Source organism: Lipophrys pholis, assembly GCF_963383615.2.
Source record: "Lipophrys pholis genome assembly, chromosome: 15".
NCBI lineage: Eukaryota > Metazoa > Chordata > Actinopteri > Blenniiformes > Blenniidae > Lipophrys > Lipophrys pholis.
In genome coordinates, this window is record NC_137642.1 from 6,257,568 (window position 1) to 6,279,690 (window position 22,123).

General features: G+C 43.7%; 2 protein-coding genes across 7 annotated transcripts in view; both read left to right on the forward strand.

Moving 5' to 3' along the window:
• Positions 1–1,556: 1,556 nt before the first annotated feature.
• tnfaip3 (tumor necrosis factor, alpha-induced protein 3) lies at positions 1,557–14,492 on the forward strand. Its single transcript, XM_080481361.1, has 9 exons — positions 1,557–1,689; positions 3,986–4,395; positions 8,127–8,317; positions 8,517–8,658; positions 8,890–9,060; positions 9,169–9,349; positions 9,510–10,507; positions 10,600–10,805; positions 11,371–14,492. The coding sequence occupies exons 2-9, from the start codon at positions 4,089–4,091 to the stop codon at positions 11,668–11,670; spliced, it is 2,496 nt and encodes an 831-aa protein (XP_080337487.1). The 5' UTR covers positions 1,557–1,689; positions 3,986–4,088; the 3' UTR covers positions 11,671–14,492.
• Positions 14,493–18,684: 4,192 nt separating this feature from the next.
• sdccag8 (SHH signaling and ciliogenesis regulator sdccag8) overlaps positions 18,685–22,123 on the forward strand; it is a 47,307-nt gene continuing 43,868 nt past the window's right edge. For 3 of the 6 annotated variants that reach the window (XR_013936027.1, XM_080481417.1, XM_080481414.1), the window contains exons 1-6: positions 18,685–18,864; positions 20,913–21,074; positions 21,228–21,313; positions 21,474–21,578; positions 21,659–21,784; positions 21,978–22,064. Coding sequence is in view for 5 of the 6 variants with exons in the window: in XM_080481417.1 (XP_080337543.1) it covers positions 18,798–18,864; positions 20,913–21,074; positions 21,228–21,313; positions 21,474–21,578; positions 21,659–21,784; positions 21,978–22,064 (633 nt within the window). In the remaining variant the exon portion in view is untranslated. The remainder of the gene's footprint in view (positions 18,865–20,912; positions 21,075–21,227; positions 21,314–21,473; positions 21,579–21,658; positions 21,785–21,977; positions 22,065–22,123) is intronic. The other 3 variants (XM_080481418.1, XM_080481415.1, XM_080481416.1) reach the window with 2 other exon arrangements.

The following is a 22,123-nucleotide window of genomic DNA, read 5'->3' on the forward strand; positions in this document are numbered from 1 at the left end:
GTGCCGTGGGCCCTTCTGGGCCACCATAGAATATGAATGATCAAAGTTCAAGGTTTTTTATATGTCATTTAAGTTGCACTGAGTACAAGAAAATGAAATAGTGTACTCCTTGGTTAAAAGCAGTGTAAAACAGGGAATAAATATATAAAAGGGTACAGGCAGATACGAATAAATTAGAAGTAAAATAGTGTACTCGTCAATTAAGACCAACATAAAAACAGGACAGAAAAGACAGAAAAATAGTGCAGGGAGTCAGAGATGAATTTGACAGTCATTCCACATGATAAAGAGCAAAGTGCAGTCAAGGTGCAAACAGTTCTTAGTAGTAATTCTTTATTTTTCATTCAGTGCTCTCACTACCTGGGGGAAGAAACTGTGTAGGAACCTTGTGGTCCTGCATCGGATGCTCCGGTATCTTCTTTTCGGAGGGAAGCAGGGAAAACATTCCATGAGAAAGGAAAACCCTAACCCTAGCAGCATTGGGAGTGGGGCACCTATAATCTTGCTGGCTGTTTTCACCACCCTGTTCAGTTGCTGCTTCTCATAGTCAGCGCAGCTACCAAACCAGGAGATGAGGTTGTAGGTCAGAATGCTCGCCACGGTGCCCCTGGAGAAGGTGGTCAAGTGGATGGTAGGGAGACCAGCCTTCCTCAGTCTGCTGAGGACATGCCGTCTCCGCTGGGCTTTCTTGGTGACGGCAACAGTGTTGGTGGTGTAGGACAGATCCTCTGCCAGATGAATGCCCAGGAACTTGACACCCTCTCTACCTCTTATGGGAAACAGTACAGTTATGGGTAACTAGACTGAACAGCAAGGGACTCAACATGCAGCCTTGGGGGGGTCCTGTGTTTACAGTGGTGGAGCTCGTGTCCATATTCAGTGACCTCCGCTTCTCAACAAGCGGTTGTGGAATGATAGTATTGAAGGCAGAGCTGAAGTCAACGAAATCAATAATGTACTAATTAATATCCAATTCCTTGGAATAATAACAATATAACAATAATAACAACTGTCCCCAAAATGTACCGTCTGCAATATTTGTAGTTATCTTAAAAAGACAAATTCACTCGTGCATCCATCAAAACAAAATCTTCTTCTCATCAAGTGTTAAGTTTTCTTTTCTTTTTTTAATCGAATGGGGGCTTGTCTCATCGCAGGTTAATGATTTATTCCTAAAGCTGTCTCGTGAAATCGAGTATGACGCGACCTGTCTGTCTCCTCAGTGACGCTCCTTTGTGCTCAGTGGGTGGGATATGCTTTTCAGTATTGAGTCAGACAGATGGAGCGCCCCCTGGCGGCGGGAGAGAGAGAGAAAGAGAGAAAGAAAGAGAAAGAGAGAGAGAGAGAGAGAGAGAGAGAGAGAGAGAGAGAGAGAGAGAGAGAGAGAGAGAGAGAGAGAGAGAGAGAGAGAGAGAGAGGAAAATGGGTGGACGGAAAGTCCCCGTGTGGAAATCCCCCTTGACTTGGACTTTTTCCTTTTTTTGAAAAAAAGAAAACTATCGCTACCAGACGTGTAGTCCTTTGAAAGGCTTCGCGGAGCTGCGACGGCTCCAAAACAGAGCAGATAGCGGAGGGAAGAGGAGGTTGAATGGCGCCGAGGACCGCTGCGGTGAGGCTGAGTGAAGTGGCAGAGAGAGGACGAGCCTGAGCATCCGGGAGGCTTTGTTATTACCCCGACATATTACACAGGTAAGACACACAGTACCCCCCTCCGTGCCCCCCTCCCCCCCCCCCCCCCTCCTCCATGTGGACCACATCTCTCCCCCCCCCCCCCCCCACCACCACCACCCCGACAGGCGCGTAAGACTCGGCGGGCAACACACGGCATCACCGCTCGGGCCTCGAGTAACGTATGGTCGTGTTTCTGAGGGATATGGAGGAAGCTTGATGCCTGCACACGACAGTGGCTTTGACAGCCATTGTTTACAAATACGTCACCCTGAAGCGGATAGCAGCGTTTTGTTGTTGTTGTTTTTTTTCCCCTTTAAACTGCCGCCGCGCACCCTCGATGCACGCGCCGCCAGACGCGATAGAACGCTACATTGTTTCAAAGGTAGTTGTCATTGGAATTACGTAAGCCTTTAACGTCAGCAAAGTCTCCTGTTGTGTTTTTGTCTGTGTGTGTGTGTGGAAACAGCCATCCTCAAACCGCAGCGTCCACCGGCGAGCAGCTGTGTGTCTGTGTGTGTGTGTCTGTGTGTGTGTGTGTGTGTGTGTGTGTGTGTGTGTGTGTGTGTGTGTGTGTGTGTGTGTGTGTGTGTGACAACATACACACTCACACACACATCATTCACGGACAGTCCGTGTCAACGGGCTCACTGACATCCAGGTGTCGGTTGTCTCTGCTCCCCCTGCACGAGACCGACTGGCCCCTTTAGCTCGGCCTCGTCCTGTTGTTGCACCTGCTGCTGTTTGGGTGGTGGAGGCTCGAGGCCACTGCGAGCTCAGACACCTCGCAGCTGTTTGCCAACTTCAGCAGGACTGACAAAACTACAGGCCTGCTGACTGGCCACCACTTCCTGCCTTTGCCTGAACAGTGATGGTTGTATGTGAGGGGCCATGAAAAACCTCCAGTCCGCCACTGATTATTGAAACATCAAGTATTTCAAATGGCTTTTTCCATCACTTGTTGTTCACGTCAGTCCGGCCAGGTCTTTGTAAACATCGCTTATATTTACAACAGTCTCACTAAATAATCTCACTTCGACTTTGTTTGCAATCTTCTCCAGCTGGAGAAGATTGCTTTGGAAGTTCTTTTCAAGAGCTGCTTTTAAAGTATCATGTATAAACATTTAACATCAAACACCAGTTATCTTCTTGTTACATGGAATGTCACGATTTGTTTGTGACTGTTTTCTGCAGCTCATTGTGCTAAAACAACTAAATGTGGTGTGATACTCACTACTGTGTTATGTCTGTATGATTATAATCTCACGCTAAAAGTTTCTTACATGATATTCCATCGTCATTTGTAGTTGCTTGAAATACTTTCTCAAACTGTCAGGATGAATCTGACACTGAGCAGTAAAGACTTAAATGATTTAGCATCATATCTCACCAGTCCTAACTTTACATTTGTGTTTTATGTTCGACTTGTGACTTTCTTGTGCTGTGAAGTTGAGATAACTTGAAGCAGTTGTGTAAAACTGTGTCAGTAGTAATTTCACAATATTGCGCACCAATACTCCATAAGACAAAATCCTCGTAGTAGACCCAATCCCAAATCGAAGGTTAAAAGTTGCTGCCTTTACAGGTTTCTGTGTTACAATTTAGCATCAAACGTCACTGAGCCTATCTTTACATTATTTAGGTAACTTTCTTGTGAAGCTATTTACTTGAAAACGCACTTCGACAATATTAGAGTTTTGCACACTGAAGGTTTAGCTAATGAAATCTCCTTCACCAGTGTGCTTGTGTTAATAAGATCATACCAAAGATAAATGTTCGTCTTCTTTTCTTATCGATAATCATGATAATGTCCCGTCGTTGGACATAGAATTCAAAAGTCTTGAAGATTTCCAAAGTATTAGCGAAGCCTGGTGAGGTGTCCATGAGAATGGAGGCCTTGTGACCTTCCCACCACCCCGGGAATCCCTGGGTGGCCTTCACTTGGAGTTTGGAAAGCACCGGTTTATTGTTGGATCTCTTTGAGCTTAGACTTGGGCGCCCTGTTAGGGGAAAACTCTCAGAAACTGTCAAGACAAAAAGGAGAATTAAAAGAACAAACAAGAACACAAAGGGGTCTTTGTGGGCTTCATCTAGGCTGGCCTTAACAGAATATCCGAGGGAAAGAGCACAAACAGTGCAGTGGGATGATCCTGTGTGATGGGGGAGGAGGGGGTTCCCCCAACAAACTGTAAATTAACTTGTGTCTTGAGCCTCAATTAATAAGGAAGGGGGATCTCCGCGGAAAATTTCCCACCACCTCATTCCTGCTTCATGCTGCTGTATAATAACACACCCTCTTCACCTTCTCTCCATCCAGTTACCACGTTGTTCGATCATCGGTGGTCTGCGCCTCCTCCTCCTCCTCTCCTCCTTGTTCCTCCACCTCCCCCTCCTACCATCCGCCCGCCCGCCCGTCCGCCATGTCGCAGGGTCAGAACTTCCTCCCCAAATTCCTCTTTGTCTCCAATCTGCTGAAGGCAGTGAAGATCCGCCAGCGAGTGCCTAACGACGTGGTGAAGCCCGCCGCCAGCGGCGGCCTCATGCACCACCTGAGGGGTATGCACCGCTACACACTGGAGATGATCGCCATGAACCACTTCCCCCAGGCCTTCAGGGAGGTGGTGCAGGCCGCCATCCTGGACCGAGCCATGCAGGTCTCGCTGGAGCAGGAGAAGAAGCTCAACTGGTGTGGGGAGCTGAAGAAGATGGTGCCATTACGCACCAACGGTAAGACGATGTCGACGTGTAGAAGTTGTACCTCTCAGCTAACACGACTCATTTGGTTTTCTTACTTTCAGATATGGATTAAGACATTTGATTTCTTGAAACATCTCTGAATCAACAAGAATGAACTCGGTCGGAGTAAAATCACATATTTTTAAGCTGCTTAAGTTTGTTCACCTAGATTTGAGACTCTGCGGGGAACTTCACAGAACTTATTCTTTGCTTTTCTTTCATTTTCTGTGATAGAAAGCGTGTGTTTGTGTGAGTCAGGAAAGTTTGAAATGTAAATCATTACTCACAAGCAGGGTTACTGTAAATGACAACAATTGAATGACACAGGTTCTTCTTTCACATACACTCACAGCTCCCCCCCTTTTTTTCTTTTTTGCTGTGCCGAGCACTCATGTTCAGAAAGCCCACTGCGATGTCATGTTTTCTGTTACGTGGATGTCGTAACATGGGAACATCCCAGTGTCGCTAATCATTTAGACATGGGCCTGTTTACCGCTGACTTTAGCTGTGTACTGGGGAATTCTCTGGTGTCACTGACCGGATTATCACTGATGTTTCAAACAAACCTGATCGTTTCCACTGGTCTTCATTTACTTTATGGCGGGGGGGGGGGGGGGGGGGGGGGGTTGTCCCCTCTCTTTCTGTGTGGGTGTGTGTCAGGTGATAATGTGAGTTTCAATGAGAAGAATATTATTTTAAGCTCCTCAACAGCTCATCAGGCTCTCTTCAGTGTAATGTGATCAAAACGCAATGTGTCTCATTGTCACTGTTGACTTTTTTTTTATACTGTATTTAAATACATACACACTAGCTCACAAACATCTGGTGTGTTCAAAACAATCTTCGAATGGAATCATCCGCTGTTGTGTTCACAGCAGACGAAGGAAGTCGGAATCTATCAGCACCGTGAGTTAACCTCAAATTTGATAGTTTCCAGAGGAAATGGTTTCTTTCGTACTCAAAAATCCCGGTGTAGATCTTGTGCGTCAAATTAGGAAATTGCTGATGGCTTTATGGTATGTTCCCATTGCTGGGTGTTTTAGTAAATCTTGACATTTTTTTGTTGTCAGTTCAGAAGTTTAGTAATGACTGAATTGAGTTACTCTCATCAATGTGTAGTTCCTCTTCAGAAAGACCCGTGAAAGGATGACAAACTCTTCTTGACTTCTGCTGCCAGTAACCTGGACGGAAATTCCTGGCTTGTGAGGATGATGTCATGAAGATGAGGCAGAATTTAAAGCCAGAGTGTCGAACTGTGAAGGACCTAGATGTGACTTTGAGCAGAGGACAGACACACACACACACACACACACACACACACACACACACACACACACACACACACACACACACACACACACACACACACACACACACACACACACACACACACACACACACACACACACACACACACACACACACACACACACAGGACTGACTGCTGCTGAGTCACTGGAGCTACACGCACACACACACACACACACACACACACACACACACACACACACACACACACACACACACACACTCTCACACAGAAAACCTGAGAGTGAAGAAGTCAAATATTCATTTCTGACCTGATTTTACTCATTAGCACCAAATCTTTTTCTTCCATTATCATTTGTCCAAACACACTGAAGATTCAAACCTTTCAACTCATTCCCTTTTAGCCAATGTCTGGCCTTCTAATGGATGACATTTTTTTTTTTTTTTAAAGTAACTGTCATTTAAATCAAAACGGCCTCGTAAAATGTCTAGTTAAAATATCTGGGTCACATTCGTTTTCCTGTTTCATGCCGTTTTTCCACCCTCTGAAGAACAGGGCTATTAAAATTCAGTGCGTCCTCTGTCTTGAATGTCTAGGATACGTCCGAGGGTTTTTCCCAGAAAGCATCCCATGTCTTGTCATGTGTCCCATCAGGCAGGATTTCTTCAGTAACAATACACTGACTCTATATAGTGTAGTGGAAGACTGCTGCAGTGTTCTGCTTAATAACTACAGATTTCAGGTTTCTCTTGTGGCTTTTTTTGATATTAAATACTTCTCGTCTGTGCAGAAGAAAAAGATAGCCTTGGCCAGGACTTGTTTTCTCGCGTCAGTCTCACTCGATAAGTTTCAGAACAACAGAATTTGGATGGTGGGTGGTTCGTGGCACAAACCCGGAGCCACACTGGAAGCACAACATTGCAAATTCGGGGCTGTCACCTGGATGGCAACCAAATACGGTTCAGCGTGGTCCTGCTCTGGTGTGTTTTCAGGAAGTGTCCCAGCTTGCCACAGAGGAAGTGTCTATATTTAGACTGACGGGACCAGCTGGCAGTCTTTCATCTTTAGTCGTCAGGCACCTCGATTCAGGGTCAGAAGTCTGTGTGTTTTGTGCACAAGAGGAAGTGATTATGCATGCGGACACTTGTGCCTGTCCGTGTTTCTTGTGTGTGTGCGTTTCCCTGTTGACGATGCCTCTTTCTCACTGGAGAGCCGCGCGTTTTTATGTTTTTGTTGAGTGATGCAAGAGCACTGAAATGCAACAACAGTTGGATAGTATGACATAGAAGAGGTTGTTTTTTTATTTATTTTGCTTTGAGTACAGTGGGATGTTCCTTTGGTTGAATGAAAACAACTGTAGCTCACTTTACAGTCATCTTGCAGATAATGTTATTTCGACAAATCACATCCTAGCTTGGCCTACGGCACTGTTACCTCAAGGCAGAGCTCATTGTACGATGTCTGTAGTGAAGGTTCCCCTTTTCATTTTATCCAGTTTTCTTGAGTAGAGGTCACTTTTCATCTGAAAGTTTCTGTTGTGTCTGAAGTGTTTGAAATACCTCTATGTAAACACATCTCATTACGAAACTGAATGTCGGTTGTGTGTACGTCGTTGCATGCGAGGGCACATGTTACCTAAAAGCTCCTTAATCATAGCGTTCATGGAGTGTTGATGGCAGTGCTTTAAATGATGGCATTCCATCCAGTCACGCCCCTGTGGAAAGTACAGGACCAGCTGAGTAGCATTGATGAGTCGGGATCACAGCAGGAACGCTCGCGCTCATGCACTCATGCACTCATGCATGCACAAAAGGCAGAAGTCAGCGCGGGGAAATTCCTGTGTTTAGTGTGGCAACAGGTTTTTTTTAGAGCACTACATGCTGACAAATACGTGCTCACTCTCCTATTTCACAACGAGAAAAAGACCCGGCGCTGCCAAAAGAGACTAAATAAAATTCCAGGATTTTTAGAGGCTTACATGAACACACACACTCTTTTTGATCATCCAATTCGTCATCTCTTTGAGAGAGGCACTTTCTTTGACTTGAGATAAGACAAGAAAATGTAGGTGATTCATGTGTAGAGCTGTTTTAAGTTTAAGTTAGCTCTATTTTCAATGTACCATCTGGGTAAAGATCACACGTTATCTGTTGGGTGTGTGGACTGCTACATATGAGAATCATATAATAGTCTCCACACCCGATAGTGATAGTAGGCCTGACAGACTGGAAATCCCCCAGACTTTTGTTACACTTGTGTGCGTGTGCGTCTGTGTGTGTGTGCGTGCAGAGCAGTTATCCGTTGCATACACATGGCGCAAGTCATATTTGTATGTGCATGTGACCGATCATTTGTACTCCCTTATATCATCTGTTCCAAATCTACTGGTCACAGTACGAAGAAGATATTTGCTCGCTGACATGTTTTTTGTCTCCACTGTGTGTGTCTGCAGGAGATGGGAACTGCTTGCTACATGCGGCCTCTCAGTACATGCTCGGCGTTCAGGACACAGACTTGGTACTTCGAAAAGCTCTGCACAGTGTTTTAAAGGAGACGGACACCGGCGTCTTTAAAGCTCGCTTCCAGGCAGAGCTTGTCCAGTCACAGGAGTTCACCCAGACTGGACTTCGTTACACCACCTTGGTATGAAGATAAGACCAGAGCAATGTTAGAAGAGCTATTCAAATTGAGATTTGTGCTTAACAGTAACATAGTGACACCGTGTCCTCTACGCCCTGATAAACAACTAATTACTTTAGCCTTAATTTTACTTTTAAACTTTACGTTTTTAAAATGAATTAGAGTATGCACACCTTTGAATTTTGACTGCATGCCATCCTAGAACTGGGAGGAGGAGTGGGAAAAGATTGTGAAGATGGCGTCTCCGGTCTCCAGTAGCAATGGCCTTCAGTTTGACTCGCTGGAGGACATTCACATCTTCATCCTCTCCAACATCCTTCGCCGGCCCATCATCGTCATCGCAGGTACGCTTTGTTGTCACATCACTGTGTGTGCTTCCTCTTGTTAGCTATTAGTCTTGGTGGTCTTGTATCAATGTGCATTTCAGTGATTGGGTGAAGATTCCCGGCTGGAACATGATGCCTCATTTGGCCTTTGGTTGTTTGGAAGTCTTTGTAGTGTTTCACTTCACTGTTAAAGAATATAACTAATCCAATAAAGCGCTGATTTTAACTTTTTAATGCCTTGTTCAACAGATCAGGTGGTCAGGAGTATGAAATCCGGCTCCTCCATCTCTCCTCTGAATGTTGGTGGGATTTATTTGCCTCTGCACTGGCTGCCCACAGAGTGCTACAAATACCCAATAGTGCTCGGCTACGACTCCCAGCACTTTGCACCCCTCATCACCATCAAAGACAGTGGTCCAGGTACGACAAACACAGTCAGATAGGAGTGATCTTTCTGGCATGAGAAAAAGATTTTAAAAAAAATCAGCTTGAAGAGGTTTTGCTTCATTGCATGTGTTGGTATCTTAGAAATCCGAGCGGTGCCGCTGATCAACCCGAGACGGGCGGGCTTTGAGGAGCTGAAGGTTCACTTCCTGATGGAAAAGGAGCAGCCACAGAAAGAGAGGCTTCTCAAAGACTACCTGGACCTGATTAAGATCCCCGTCATCGACCTCGGCCATGACACCACGCGGATCATGAAAGCTGCACGGTACTTAACAGTTAAAACTACGATTGAAAGCTGATAATATTGTGGTCCAATTTGTTTAACTTCTTGAAACTTAAGTGCACACTGTTGATATTGGCTGCCCGGACTTTAACTTGAAAACATTACGAGGTTTAAAATGATGTGTTTGTGTGTGTGTCCTCAGCCTGGACGAGGGTAACCTTCCTGAGGACATGAACTTGATGGAGGACTACCTGCAGCTCGTCAACCATGAGTACCAGCGCTGGCAGGAGGACAAAGAGCAGGCGTGGGCCGCCCAACCTCAGCGTCCTCCGCCCTTCTCCGTCTCCCAGCTGTCCCTCATCGAGATCCGCTGTGCCACACCGCGATGCACCTTCTACGTCTCTGTGGACACGCAGCCTCATTGCCACGAATGCTTTGAGAAGCGACAGGCCACCACCGGTGGAGGGGCGAGAATAGAAGGGGTGGTTCAGACCAAGGGAGGGGGTGTCCAAGGTGGCGTGGGGGTGATCGGGGGATCAGAGACTGAGGTTAGCTCCAGGGGAGCACGGAGCAGCAGTCCGCCATGCTCTTCATCTGGCAGAGGGGTGGTGTTATCCAGCCCTCGCTCTGCCCCGCCCACCGCCCCCAGCCTCAGCCTATACAGTGAAACTCACGCGATGAAGTGCAAGACACCCGGCTGCCTGTTCACCCTCATCGTGGAGCACGATGGACTTTGTGAGCGCTGTTTCAACTCCAGGCAGAACCACGGACCTCCTGGAGCTGGAACGGCTGCTACAGGACTTCCGGGCCCCAACGAGGGGCCTGTTGTTCCCCACCCGGCCCAGGGCTCTGGCTGGACCCAGTGGGGGGGCCGCGATTCGGAGACGGAGCGATGCAACGTGTGCAGACAGGAAGCGTTCAGGATATTCAACGGCCTGTGTCCACCCTGTATGCAGAGACAGCAGGCTCCTGAGAGGGGGGAGCCACAGCAGAGCAACCCCAGGACTGAGGCCTCATCTTCAGCCTGGACCCAGGCCAGGGACTCTGAAAGGCCGTGTCTAACCCTAACCCAGGGGCACACTTCGGCCTGGCAAGCTCCCTTGGGTCGGCCCTGTAAAAGATCTGGCTGCCAGTTTTTTGGGACACCACAGAAATTGGGTTTCTGCACTATTTGCTATTTAGACTATCAGACCAACTTCCGTAAGTCCTCCAGTACTAAACCTCATTGTCCTCTCATTGGTAGTGGGAAGTGCATGTGCGCGTTGCTTATATCAGCTACTATCTTGTTTCAGACCCGACTCCTCCCCCAGCCTCGGTTCAGAATCGACACGGTGGGGAAACAGGTTTCCAAAACGCCTCGCTGTGTCGTGGGGCCGGGTGTGGCTCAGTCGGCAAAGCAATGCTGGAGGGCTACTGCGAGAAATGCTTCGTCAAAGAGCAAAGTGCACGGCTTAACCAAGTGGCACATCGCACACCACAGTCCCCTCCTCTGGTCATGGTAGGTCTCGAACAGACATTTAGAACTCCAGCTCTCAATCCTTCTACAAATTCTGTTTTTAAAAGGAGAAACAACAAAGTTTGCATACAGCTGACTAGTATTACTCTTTTAAGTCCATGCCGTAGGCATGTGTCATTTTTCTATTTGTTTGATGAGCTAAAAAGGGATTTTCACAATATTAAACAGGTATGTTTTAGTTGTAGAGCAGGGATGAGCCTTAGTTTTTTTTGATTGTCTGAGACATCCCAGGAAGATTTTGAAAGCCTATAAGAAGCTATTTTTTAAGTTTTTATCAATTGATATAATTTCTGTATAATTTGGCATTTTAACTAAGACTTCAGTGAATATTTATGCAATTATTTTTCTTTCATAATTCATTTTTAATTCAATAACATTGAATGAGTATGTTTTTTCTTATATTGACTTGACGGCAAAGTTTACTCAAGAAAAGTAAAACCAAAATCATGCGGTGGATGTTTTTGTATATCCAGTATTCTGCTGATCCACAGTTTCCTTTCAGTCACAAATTGACTCTTTTGTCTTTGTTTCTCTTCCAAAAACAAAGCGTGAGCGGGCTGCCAAACCCAGATCCTCGCAACAATCCCAAACCCAGACCCAGACCCAGACCCAGAATGAGACTCAGTGCCGGCGGAGCGGCTGCAGTAACGTGTCCCCGGGTTGCACAGACCTGTGTCCAGAGTGCCACACGCGTGGCCAGGGCCGGGAGGCGGGCAGGCGGGCGCAGGCGCCCAAGGAGAAGTCCAAGCAGCGGTGCCGGACGCCAGGCTGCGACCACTACGCCAACCAAGAGAAACAGGGCTACTGCAACGAGTGCGACCACTTCAAACAGAAGTACCCCGGCTGACCACACAAGTGACGATGACGACACATCGCTAGCATGCTAGAGCCGCCGCCGCCCGGCTGTGGGCTCCCCCATGCCAGTCAATGCACCTCTGATACTAACTAACCAACTAACTAACTAGCTAGTGACTAACTAGTAACCTTATGGCCTGAAAATCAAACCCCCCATGTAGAATGTGAAGAGAGCGTGTGTGTACATGGGGGTGGTGGTGAGTGTGTGTGTGTGTTTTCAGTAGACATGGCCTCTAGAATACCTCTTTGTGCAATTACTATCATCTGACGTGCCCTGTGCATCTACACGGTGAGGTTTGGCTACATGTCAGAGCAACTGACTTAACGCTTGTGTACAATATGTATTTAGAGGTACGTAGTGAATCGTGCCGGACAAAATGATTGTATGTTGACATAACAAGAAGCATCTGACATTGCTTTCTAGACCACAGCCAAGGATTTATACCCCCGTCTGTCTGTCTGTCTGTCTGTCTGTCTGTCTGTCTGTCTGTCTGTGTCTGAACCCATCTGTGTATCTGTCTGCCTGTCTGTCTGAACCCATCTGTGTATCTGTCTGCCTGTCTGTCTAGCATTCTGCTCTGTAGAGTGAGGGATGCAGCAAGTGGCTTCGCCCAACGACAAACCTGTGGAAGCAGGAAAAAGTGAGCTAAATCTGGGCCAAAGCAAAAAACAAGTGAAGCGCTTGAAATGAAGTGAAATGGTGTTCACCATTGTTCAGCTCAGTTCTCCAAAAATCACTCATGGCCTCCAATAACAAAGATTTTTTTTTTCTTTCTTTTTCTAAAGAGGCTTTTGCAATCAATAATGCTAAATGATCAAAAATTGATTTTCTTCCATTGGTCAGTCGAATGCAGTGCTAGTTTATATTTTAAGGTTAAAGAAAAAACAAGGAGAAAGGACTTTAGTATCATGTGTTAAATGAACTAATTGCTTGAAATGGGAAGTTAATTTGAAACCACACGTGCAAACGGTGCGAGACAGACAGGGCAGGCCCCTGCTAGTTCTGGTGCTACATGTACAGAAATAAAAGCCTCTCCATTGTAGCCAACATGCTGGTGGTGTCAGCGGACAGAAGGCAGAGAACACAGTCGAGACAAGACTCTTCTCTTTCTATTCCTCTTCCCCTTCCCTCTTATTTCCCCTTTTTCTCAAAAACAGATCTGTTGCCTTGGACATTGTTTTCCTGTTTACTTAAACCACTTAAGCACCTAGAAACGCATAAACACATGGGACCCCATACCTACATGTGCGCACACCCAGATGTAGTTCAAGCCCGTCCAGTATAAAAAGGGGCTTGCCGGCTCTGCAGAGAGAGAAGTGGAGAGAATGAAGATGGGTGATAATTATCCACATCATCACCGAATACACACACATATGCACACAACACGCACATGAAAACACAGCTCTGTGAGAATGTATGCACCCCACCCCAGCCTGAGGTGGCGTAGTAGGTAAACAAACCTATCAAGAAATGCATTCCTCTCCGCTCCACCCCGCTGGATGTGCCAAGGCGACACTTTCAAAACTTCAGAGAGCAATCACATTGCCTGCTTTGGCTGATCTTGTTTATCTGAATGTGTTTTGTGCTGCTGCTCTGACAGCACAGTATTGGGGCTCATCCTCGATAAGTTTTTTGCCTTTAAGTAGTAGTTTCAATTTTATGGACCAGAGGGGCCTGATCGATGATTATGGATCAGCGCTCCCACCTATAAAATGCTTTTTTTGAATATGGATCTTATTCCATATTGTAGGACCTTCCAACTCGATGCCTCATCTCCAACACAACGCACACACAAACACATGCGGCGCACGTCTCTGTGTGCGTCTGGAATACACACAAAAGAAATACTGACATTTCTTTCTTTTTTTTTTTTTTAAGTTAGTTTTTTAAATTTTTTTAATGTATTTTGATATATTTGGTTTCATTTCTGCCAAAAACAACAAAAAAAAATCGTTCAAAAAAACCAACAAACATGTGCCATCAATTGCCAAACAGTTGTTGTTACCTCCTTAAAAATGGCCGGCCTGGACCGCTCGAAACTAACTGCAGTGCTACAGATAGACATCTCTGCACATTCAAGCTTTTTAAGATCTCTCATATTGAAACTCCTCGAATAGACACAAGTGTCTGTCTTTTGACTATCCAAGATACGTTTATCCACAGAGATCACCCTCAAGTGTGATATATTTTTTTTTCTTTTCTGGATCGACTTGAATGTGATGTCGCCTGAGTTCCTCCCTTCGCTCATATCTGCTGAACACCTCCTCTGCTGTGTGCAGATGTCCATCTGTGGCTGCGGTTAGAACAGCGTAGAGAAACAGGCGCCCGGTCTGCCTTTTCATTCAACTGTATCTAAAGCTGTCGGGCCAGCCCACACGTTGACGGCCTGTACATAGATCTCTGTGTGCTTTAATCACCTCTAGACAAACCTTAATCAATTCAAGGCCAATTAGTGGTCAGCTCATCGGGGCCCCCGAACACAGTCTTTGGGATCCGACCGGAGTTCCACTGGGAGGAGATCACATAAGTTGCACATGACTTGTCTAAGCTGCTGAGGCATTTAGGAATGGTACTCCGACTCGCGTAGGGACATTCCAACAGTAGGAAGAGCATCGGCTTAAAAGCAGAAGGTGTAACAAAACATGCAAATGGTGTGGAAGTTTCTTTGTGTGACCTTTCGACAATAGGGTATTGTATGAAAAAAGCCTGGTTTTATTTGTTAAGTATTTATTCATATCAAGATATCTGTATTGTGTGATTCAATAATTATTTATATGTCGTCCTGAAATGAATTATTTTTATTAAGAAAGCTGAAAAAAAACAAAACAAAATGCCTGCTGTGGTTCTTGTCTCTAGTTTTTGTGTGTGAGTGTGTGGGGTTCGTACAATTACATGACAAAAACATTGTACACAAACGCATGCAGCTCTACCAGCACAGGCCCATATGTTTGTGTGTGCTGCAAAGAAACCATCAGATAACTTCATCACTGAGACCTGGTTTAGAAGTGACACCATTTTCCCCATGTGCACAAGTGCAGGGGTGAGCTCTTTTTTCTTCCTTTTCACCGCCTCTGCTTTTTTTTCTTCTTTTTTTTCTTTTGTAAATATTGCAAATCTCCATTCAACAAAAAGTTTAAAATAGTGAGCTTTTTAGGTGCTTTTCTTCAGTCACACATTACTTGTTTCCGAGGGTATTTTTAGGCCGTCGTGCTTAAAAAAAAAGTTATGTAGAAAGGGAATCCCCACCCTCACATAACAAAAGAAAGGTTGGTAGGGTTGTTTTGAACCGTGGGAGGGGGGAGTTTGAAAGAAGGGGAGGATGCTGCATGACTTACAGGTGGGGAGTTGGTAATATTTATATACAGCTTGGCAGAGCTGACATTTAAAGAAGTGTGGGAGTGCTGGCTTGTGTGTCGGCTTTTGTCACCAGCACGCAGCCTCCTCCAGAGCCAGATTGATGTGGTTTCCTGGAAATACCCCTTCATGCAAACACTTTTATTCAATGATTTCTCACACTAACGGTCTTTTCTTGAGGTGTGAGTGCCTGAGTGCTGCGAAGCTGTAAAACCCATGTTGACATATTGGCCCAAAGAAAGCATTTCAACTGTAGTTTGCAGGATGAAGAGCAAGCATCCTCAAACTCCTTTTGAGTTCTGGTTGGAACCCTGGAGCCAACTCCAGGTGACGTTACATGAGATCCAGGGTACATCCGGGGTCAGACTGCGAAAGCTGCAGGCCTGTACTACGATTCTAAAAATATAGAGTGAAACTTTCCTGCATGTCGTAGATTTGTCCCTGTTCTAAAAGACCAGAATCTGAGGAATGAGCCATTCAATACAATCAGATGTGATGCAGCAGGGGGACGTAAAAAAAAAAAAAAAAAAAAAAAAGATGCAGGAATGTGGCCGACAGATCATGATTCAACTCTCCTGCTGCACCAGAAATTCTAACCTTAACATTCTTACTTGAGACTGGCTTATGACCTACGGCAATTCATACATGACTAAGGTAACATTTGATGTTTGCAGTTCTATATTGACTAAACACCTTTGTTATTTGTGAGGGCTTTTTCACGATTACACCTGTGAGGAGAGCAAAACATTTATCCTAACTGCAGTGTGTGTTTTTTTATTGCATGTGAGTAGATCGACCTGATCTTTACAGTTAGTTTACTTAGTTTGTTGTAATATCAAAGCACTTCAAATTTAGATTTGGACAATGAATTAGAATATTTCTGATTAACTCAACTCAAATTACACTTCTAAAAAATATATCAGATGCACAGAAAACTCACAGAAATACAGGATAACTGTGAGATAAATTAGGCTGAACTGTGTTCTCATGTTTTGAATTATTATTCTAATAATTGTTGCAATGATTATGTTTTACACATTTTGAGACAGGTTTATTTAGATTTCTGGCCATTTGTGATGTTTTAAACAGACTAAAGCAGCTGAAAGTCCAAAATCCACATGTTATAATCAATTTAATTCTCTGTGGATCTCATTCAACAACTGACTTCAAAACCATACATAGTCTAGTTTTTCTCTCTTTTACATTTCTATCATAGTTTTTGATTCAGTTTTTATGTGTTGTTGCTTTACTTCTCAGCTGTCTGAAAATATATAAAAAAAAGAGCTGTATGAATTTTGATTGATTGAATGATTGACACAATCGAACCTCGTTTGCAGCACAAAGTCTATTTATGAATGATTCCAGCAAACTCTGACTCACTGCTTCTCCTTTTCAAATGTCGAAACATTCAAAAGTACAGCCGAGGCTCATTCGACAGGAAGTTATCTGTTATTGTGCAATAGGAAGAGGGTGTATCCATGGTTACCTTTGTCTGACCCTTTTGTAAGCAGCAGCAAACATGAGATACACCCTTCCACTGAACAGTAAAGGCATGCCAACTACAAATCAACCATGTCATTTAAAGCCTCCCCCTAGTCTGTTTCATTTGTGCCTGAATCTTGAGGGTGTTTTATTTCAATTTTTTTGAGCGTCCAGAACTTACATACTCAGATTACAGTGTGCGAAATGTGCTCAGTCTTTAGCATGTTATTGTTAACTTCCAACCTATATGCGGTTAACAAAACCCTTAACTTATACTTTAAGAACTAAGATACATCTTTACCCTAGTTTGTCTCTGTTTACATGAAACATGCCAATAGCCCAAGTTGCTGACCAGTAAAAATATATATTTTTACGGTATATTTGGTATTGATGGCTGCTGATACAAATTAAAGGCGACTGTCCAACAATGTTCTTTATATATTCTGTTGCATCCAGAAATGCACATTATCTGCCTGAAAAAAAATCTGCTGAAGAATGTAAAGCACTCTCCCCTCATGTAAAAACCCTTGGTTTGAATTGGGGGGGCCTTCGCCGTTCATGTGTCCTTTATTATCCCCCTCCAAAAGTTCTAAAACACCAAAACACAAAATTGCTTGAAATCAAGATGGTGGATTTAGGTGCTGCTTACCCTGTCGTCTCGGCCTCCTACCACGGCAGCCTCAAGTGGAATAATTAAAAAGAACATTAAAAAGAGTTAAGAAGCTAAGTGGCTTTTCTTGTCATTTTTACCTGGTTAAATCTTTACCCTAAAGGACTCTCTGCAGGCGATCCTGGCAGATTATTGATGAAGGCAGGGAACAACCTGGTCAGATCACTCGTCTAAAACAGTTCAAATACAAAGAGACAGCTAGTCTCAAAACACACGTTTTTGAACTGTTGGACAAAACGGTAGAAAACCCATGCATGCATGTGAAGAACATGCCAACTCCACACAGAAAGACCCCAGCAGGACTCAGATCAGTGATATTACCATCCTACAGCACCATGCAGCCCATAACTAGAAATATACTTTATATTGTTTAATTGAATCACAGAATGCTGTGAACTAAATGCATCTTATACAATAGAGGCAATGAAACTGGGGATAAGGAATGATTATGATTGAAATTTGGAATTGTATTAGTTATGTGTACATGTTTAATTTTAAGAATGAAGAATTATCATCTTGGACTGGTGACATGTGGTTTGTCATATTGAAGCTACCTTTTGTTTCATGGCCTTCAACAGCGAGTGTTCTCAGAAAGTGCATTTTGAGACTACAAATGGACTTATATCAACAGGCTCCACAGGACTTTGTGACTGAGTATTTTCAATGAGCTGGATTAGGATGTGATGTTAGATGATACTGAAACCTACACATTTTCAGAGCAAACTGGCTTAGGACTGATATGAAAGCAGTTCAGAGAAATTCAACCACCAGTCACCTGTATCAGCAGTTGTGGTGAAGATTGCATGTGGGAGTTCATGACTGCGACTCATAAGGACCTCACCAAGATGAGATGATAATAGAAGTGAAAGTAGCACACGGTAACATGGTGGACTAACCCAGCAGGCAATCATGAATTCTGAAGTTTGTTTTAAGTGAAATCCCATTCAATTCAATTCATAAGTACCAATTAAGGAGAGAAATCATCACACAACTTTAGACACATGAGCTCAAGATCATACAGAAGATACAGAAGAAAGACCCAACCAACTGAGTGCATGGAAACAGGGAACTTTATTTTCATGCCAGCATATACAAAATCATGTCAAAAGAAAGGTTAATAAAATAATATCCATCCATCCATCCATCCATCCATCCATCCATCCATCCATCCATCCATCCATCCATCCATCCATCCATCCATCAGAGTTGTCATCAAAAAAACCTTAATATCGCAAACATGACATAAAATTATCAAAATAATGTTAATAGTGTTGTGGATTTCACTACTTTCGCTTCAAATTCGAGACCGGGTTTAGAGAGATTATAGATAAAAACTACAACTCCCAGCAGCAGCCTATGTTTATGAACCCGGCGCCATTGACTAAATGTTGCCTCGTTTTGTTCACTGCTATGTTCCCGTTCACGGGCGGTCATAGAAGGAGAAACGTATGCACCGCCTTCGGTGCAGGCCGGTACTTGAAACGAGCATACACCGTTTTAGACGTAGCGACCGTTACTACGTACTAAGCATGATGGCTGTTGTTGGCTTGTTGTGTTTAGCTTAGCATGTTTGTTTAGTCATTAATTGTGATAAAAACGACATTATTCCCAGATGAAACCTTTAGACTCGGACGAAGAGGATGCAGAGCAGCTGGGGGCCAAACAAAAGGAGCTGAGGCGTAAGCTCACGTTTTATCATGCTACGTTAGCTAACTCGCTCCAGTGATCAGTGAAACAAGGTTCATAAACTAACAGTGTTTTTAAATGTACTTCCTTGTAGCAGCGTGTCTTTGTCTGCATTGTTCACAAAGTGTTTTTAGAGCTGCTATGAGCTTTAGTCAAAGAGTTTTGTCACCAAAACAGCTGTTATTAAAGGTACCCGGCGTTTCAGGCACATCACTGCCACCTGTTGCTGTTAACCAGCTGACAGACATCCTCCCTGGAAACCACAATGAAGGAATCAGGATCCCCTTGAAAAAACCAACAACAACAACACACGACTTTTTATTGACAGTGACCAATGTAGTATGTATAGCAACTTTAATAGTTAGTCACAGTATATCTGCCTGAAAGTCTCATCCTTTTTTCCCAATAATATTAACAGGGACACTAGAAGTTTGCTTATATCACTAGATATGCCAATATTTTGCTACTTTTACTTGTGCTGAAATCAATGGAATATTTCGTTTTGTACATTTAAGCATCGATTTGACCACTGCCTCTCTTCCTATGGCCTATAATACATATTAATTATATTTTAAATTATATTTGTTTGTTAAACTTACTGGACTATTCAAGGTAGGTATTGTTCAGATGTCCATGTATCTTCTATGTTGATTTATCAAAGTCAGGGTTGTGACGAGCTCATCCCAGCAGAGCTTGATCGAAGGCACTGTACACTCTGGACGGGTCACCAGTCCATCACAGGGCAAACGGAGAGAGACAGTCACTCACCCATATTTGCATTAACACCTATAGGACATTTAGAGACTTCACCTCAGTTGCATATTGTTGGACTGTGGAAGAATGTCCAACAAAGACCTCGGAAAAAAAAACCCATGCAGACACAAGTAGAAAATACAAACTCCATAAAGTAGAGCCCACATGCCAAATACAGACTTGAACAGGAGATTGTTTTTCACTATGAGAGTGCTAATCATTAAACCACTATGCTGCCCCTTAGAAATAACTTTTGACTCAATTTAAATCAAATTAATTAATGATTTGAAATCTGAAATTATCATTCCAAAATTATGTTCGCAGTGTTAGGAGAATTGAACATGGAAAACATGAAATAATGTATGTTTTTTTTTTGTTTGTTTGTTTTTACTTTTTTTCTGAAACTATCAAACTCTCTTGGCTGAACCTTGCATAGAGACATAACACTTTTTTCTTTTCGTTTAAAAAAAAAAAAAAATCTTATTTGTGTTGATATGTTGCTGGTCGTGAAGAAAATGCTTTCTCAATATGTTCTCATAGTAAATGCATCTCTGACATTGACCTGTTTTATGAAGCATTCAGGCACAATTAAAGGACAAATTGTAAAAGACTGCCACAATAGCCGAAATGTTTCTTTTTTTCATTATAATATTTGTTGACCTGATGTCGACTGGTAATAATAATGTGTCTCCTTTATATTGTTTATAATTATCATCATCTTTTCATCGCTTCCTGCCAGAATCCCCGTGATGGATTGTGAGTAGACTTGGAGCAAGTTGTTCCACATTGTGGGCTCTTCTTGACACAACACTCCAGTCTCAAGCTCCCGGCTCTGACCTCCACTGCCCTCAACATCTCAGTTATTTTCTATGCCTGTCCTTATCATGGGTGTTTACAAGACTAAACAAACCTTTTCTGAATAAACATCACTGTCCAGCATAAGAACCTCACTGAAGTAGGAAGTCACTACAAAGTAAATGGCATATTTATTCTGAATGTGTTTGAAAAAAACAAAAACTTAAGAACTTCAATCTTCTAAAACAAATAACAACTGTGGTAAATTTGACAAATTGAAGTAGTCAGTCATTAGTAAAAGGGGTTATTTTTAGAGCCTTTAGAGACATCCACACAGACCAGATGTTGACCATATACTGAGTAATGTGCATCCTTATGCAAGTGCCCTCAGTTCTTTGACGTCTTTGTTTTTGTACACAGATACCAACTGCTTATTGTGAAATAGACAATGTACTGTATGACACCGGTGTGCTGCTGTGCGGATTGGTTTCAGAGCGAGCCAACCAGAGCATCCAGCAGCTGAGTAGCGCTTTGGAGCAGCTGAGCCCTGATGGAGAAGAAGCAGACGAGGTCAGGGGCAGTGATGGCAGCCACTTTACGGTCATGGCTGAGGAGGACAAAGCATCGTGGAGCCAAAAGACACAGAGTGAAGCAGGTGACTCAGTGATTATGTTTGGCATGGCGTCGTGACAGGGACTCTACCCAGAGATTTCCCTGCTCGTTGCTGTGTTCACAGACTGCACACAATGTCAGACTACAAGCTGTGTGTATGTGCGTGTAGTAATGCTTGTTTATTTCTCGTTTGTAGTTAATCAGCTGAAGAGTCTTCTACTGAAGCAGTGCAGAGACCTTCCCGCTGCTCCTTCCCCTTCACAGCGACTGTCTCCATCCAAGGTGAAATGTGCAGCTTTGCATGGTTAGATGTTCACATAGAGCAAACTTTAACGAAGCATGCTTACGTCTTTATAATTCATTGTGACAAACCATACCCGTCACCACTCTGCTTGCTGTCGTTTGTCTTGGTTTGGATAATCCTTTGTTTTTTGACGTGCAGCAGGAGGGACGGTCCGGTTTACCTGCCTTTCAAGATTTGGTCCCAATGATTCAAAACCAGTCGGAGTACATCAAACATCTGGAAGCTGAAGTCAGATTCTGCAAGGTATGTGCACAGATGCTCGTGTGTTCTCTCTTTTCCCAGGCTGCTCCTTTGATTGAGTTTTGATTGCCTGTCTGCTTCAGGAAGAGTTTCAAGGGATGAAACAGCGGGTCAGGGTGGTGGTGGTGGAAAATGAGAAACTACATTCAGAGCTCAAATCCAAAGCTGCGGATGAATCTATGAAAGACTTCACAATCCAGAACTCCACGGTAACGTGTTCCTGATCACACTGATCATCGTAGTTCAGATCTATCTTCAGGAATAGGAAATTATTTAGCTCTTAGATTTACTATATTGCAAATTGAGCAGAAACAAACCCAAGTAATTATTTTATTATGCTGCTTTTTTGTGAAGTTTTTAATTAAAATACCGGCTCATAATCTCTCTTGATGTTGTCCTCAGGTTAATGAGACGATCGGCCACATTTCCTCCAATGTAGGCCAGAGTGTGCTGCAGAGGGCAGAGCACAACTCCTGGAAAAATGAACTGGTAGGAAAGACGAATCTGTTCTCACTACTGCATCTTAACACTGTTTAACACAAGGTACA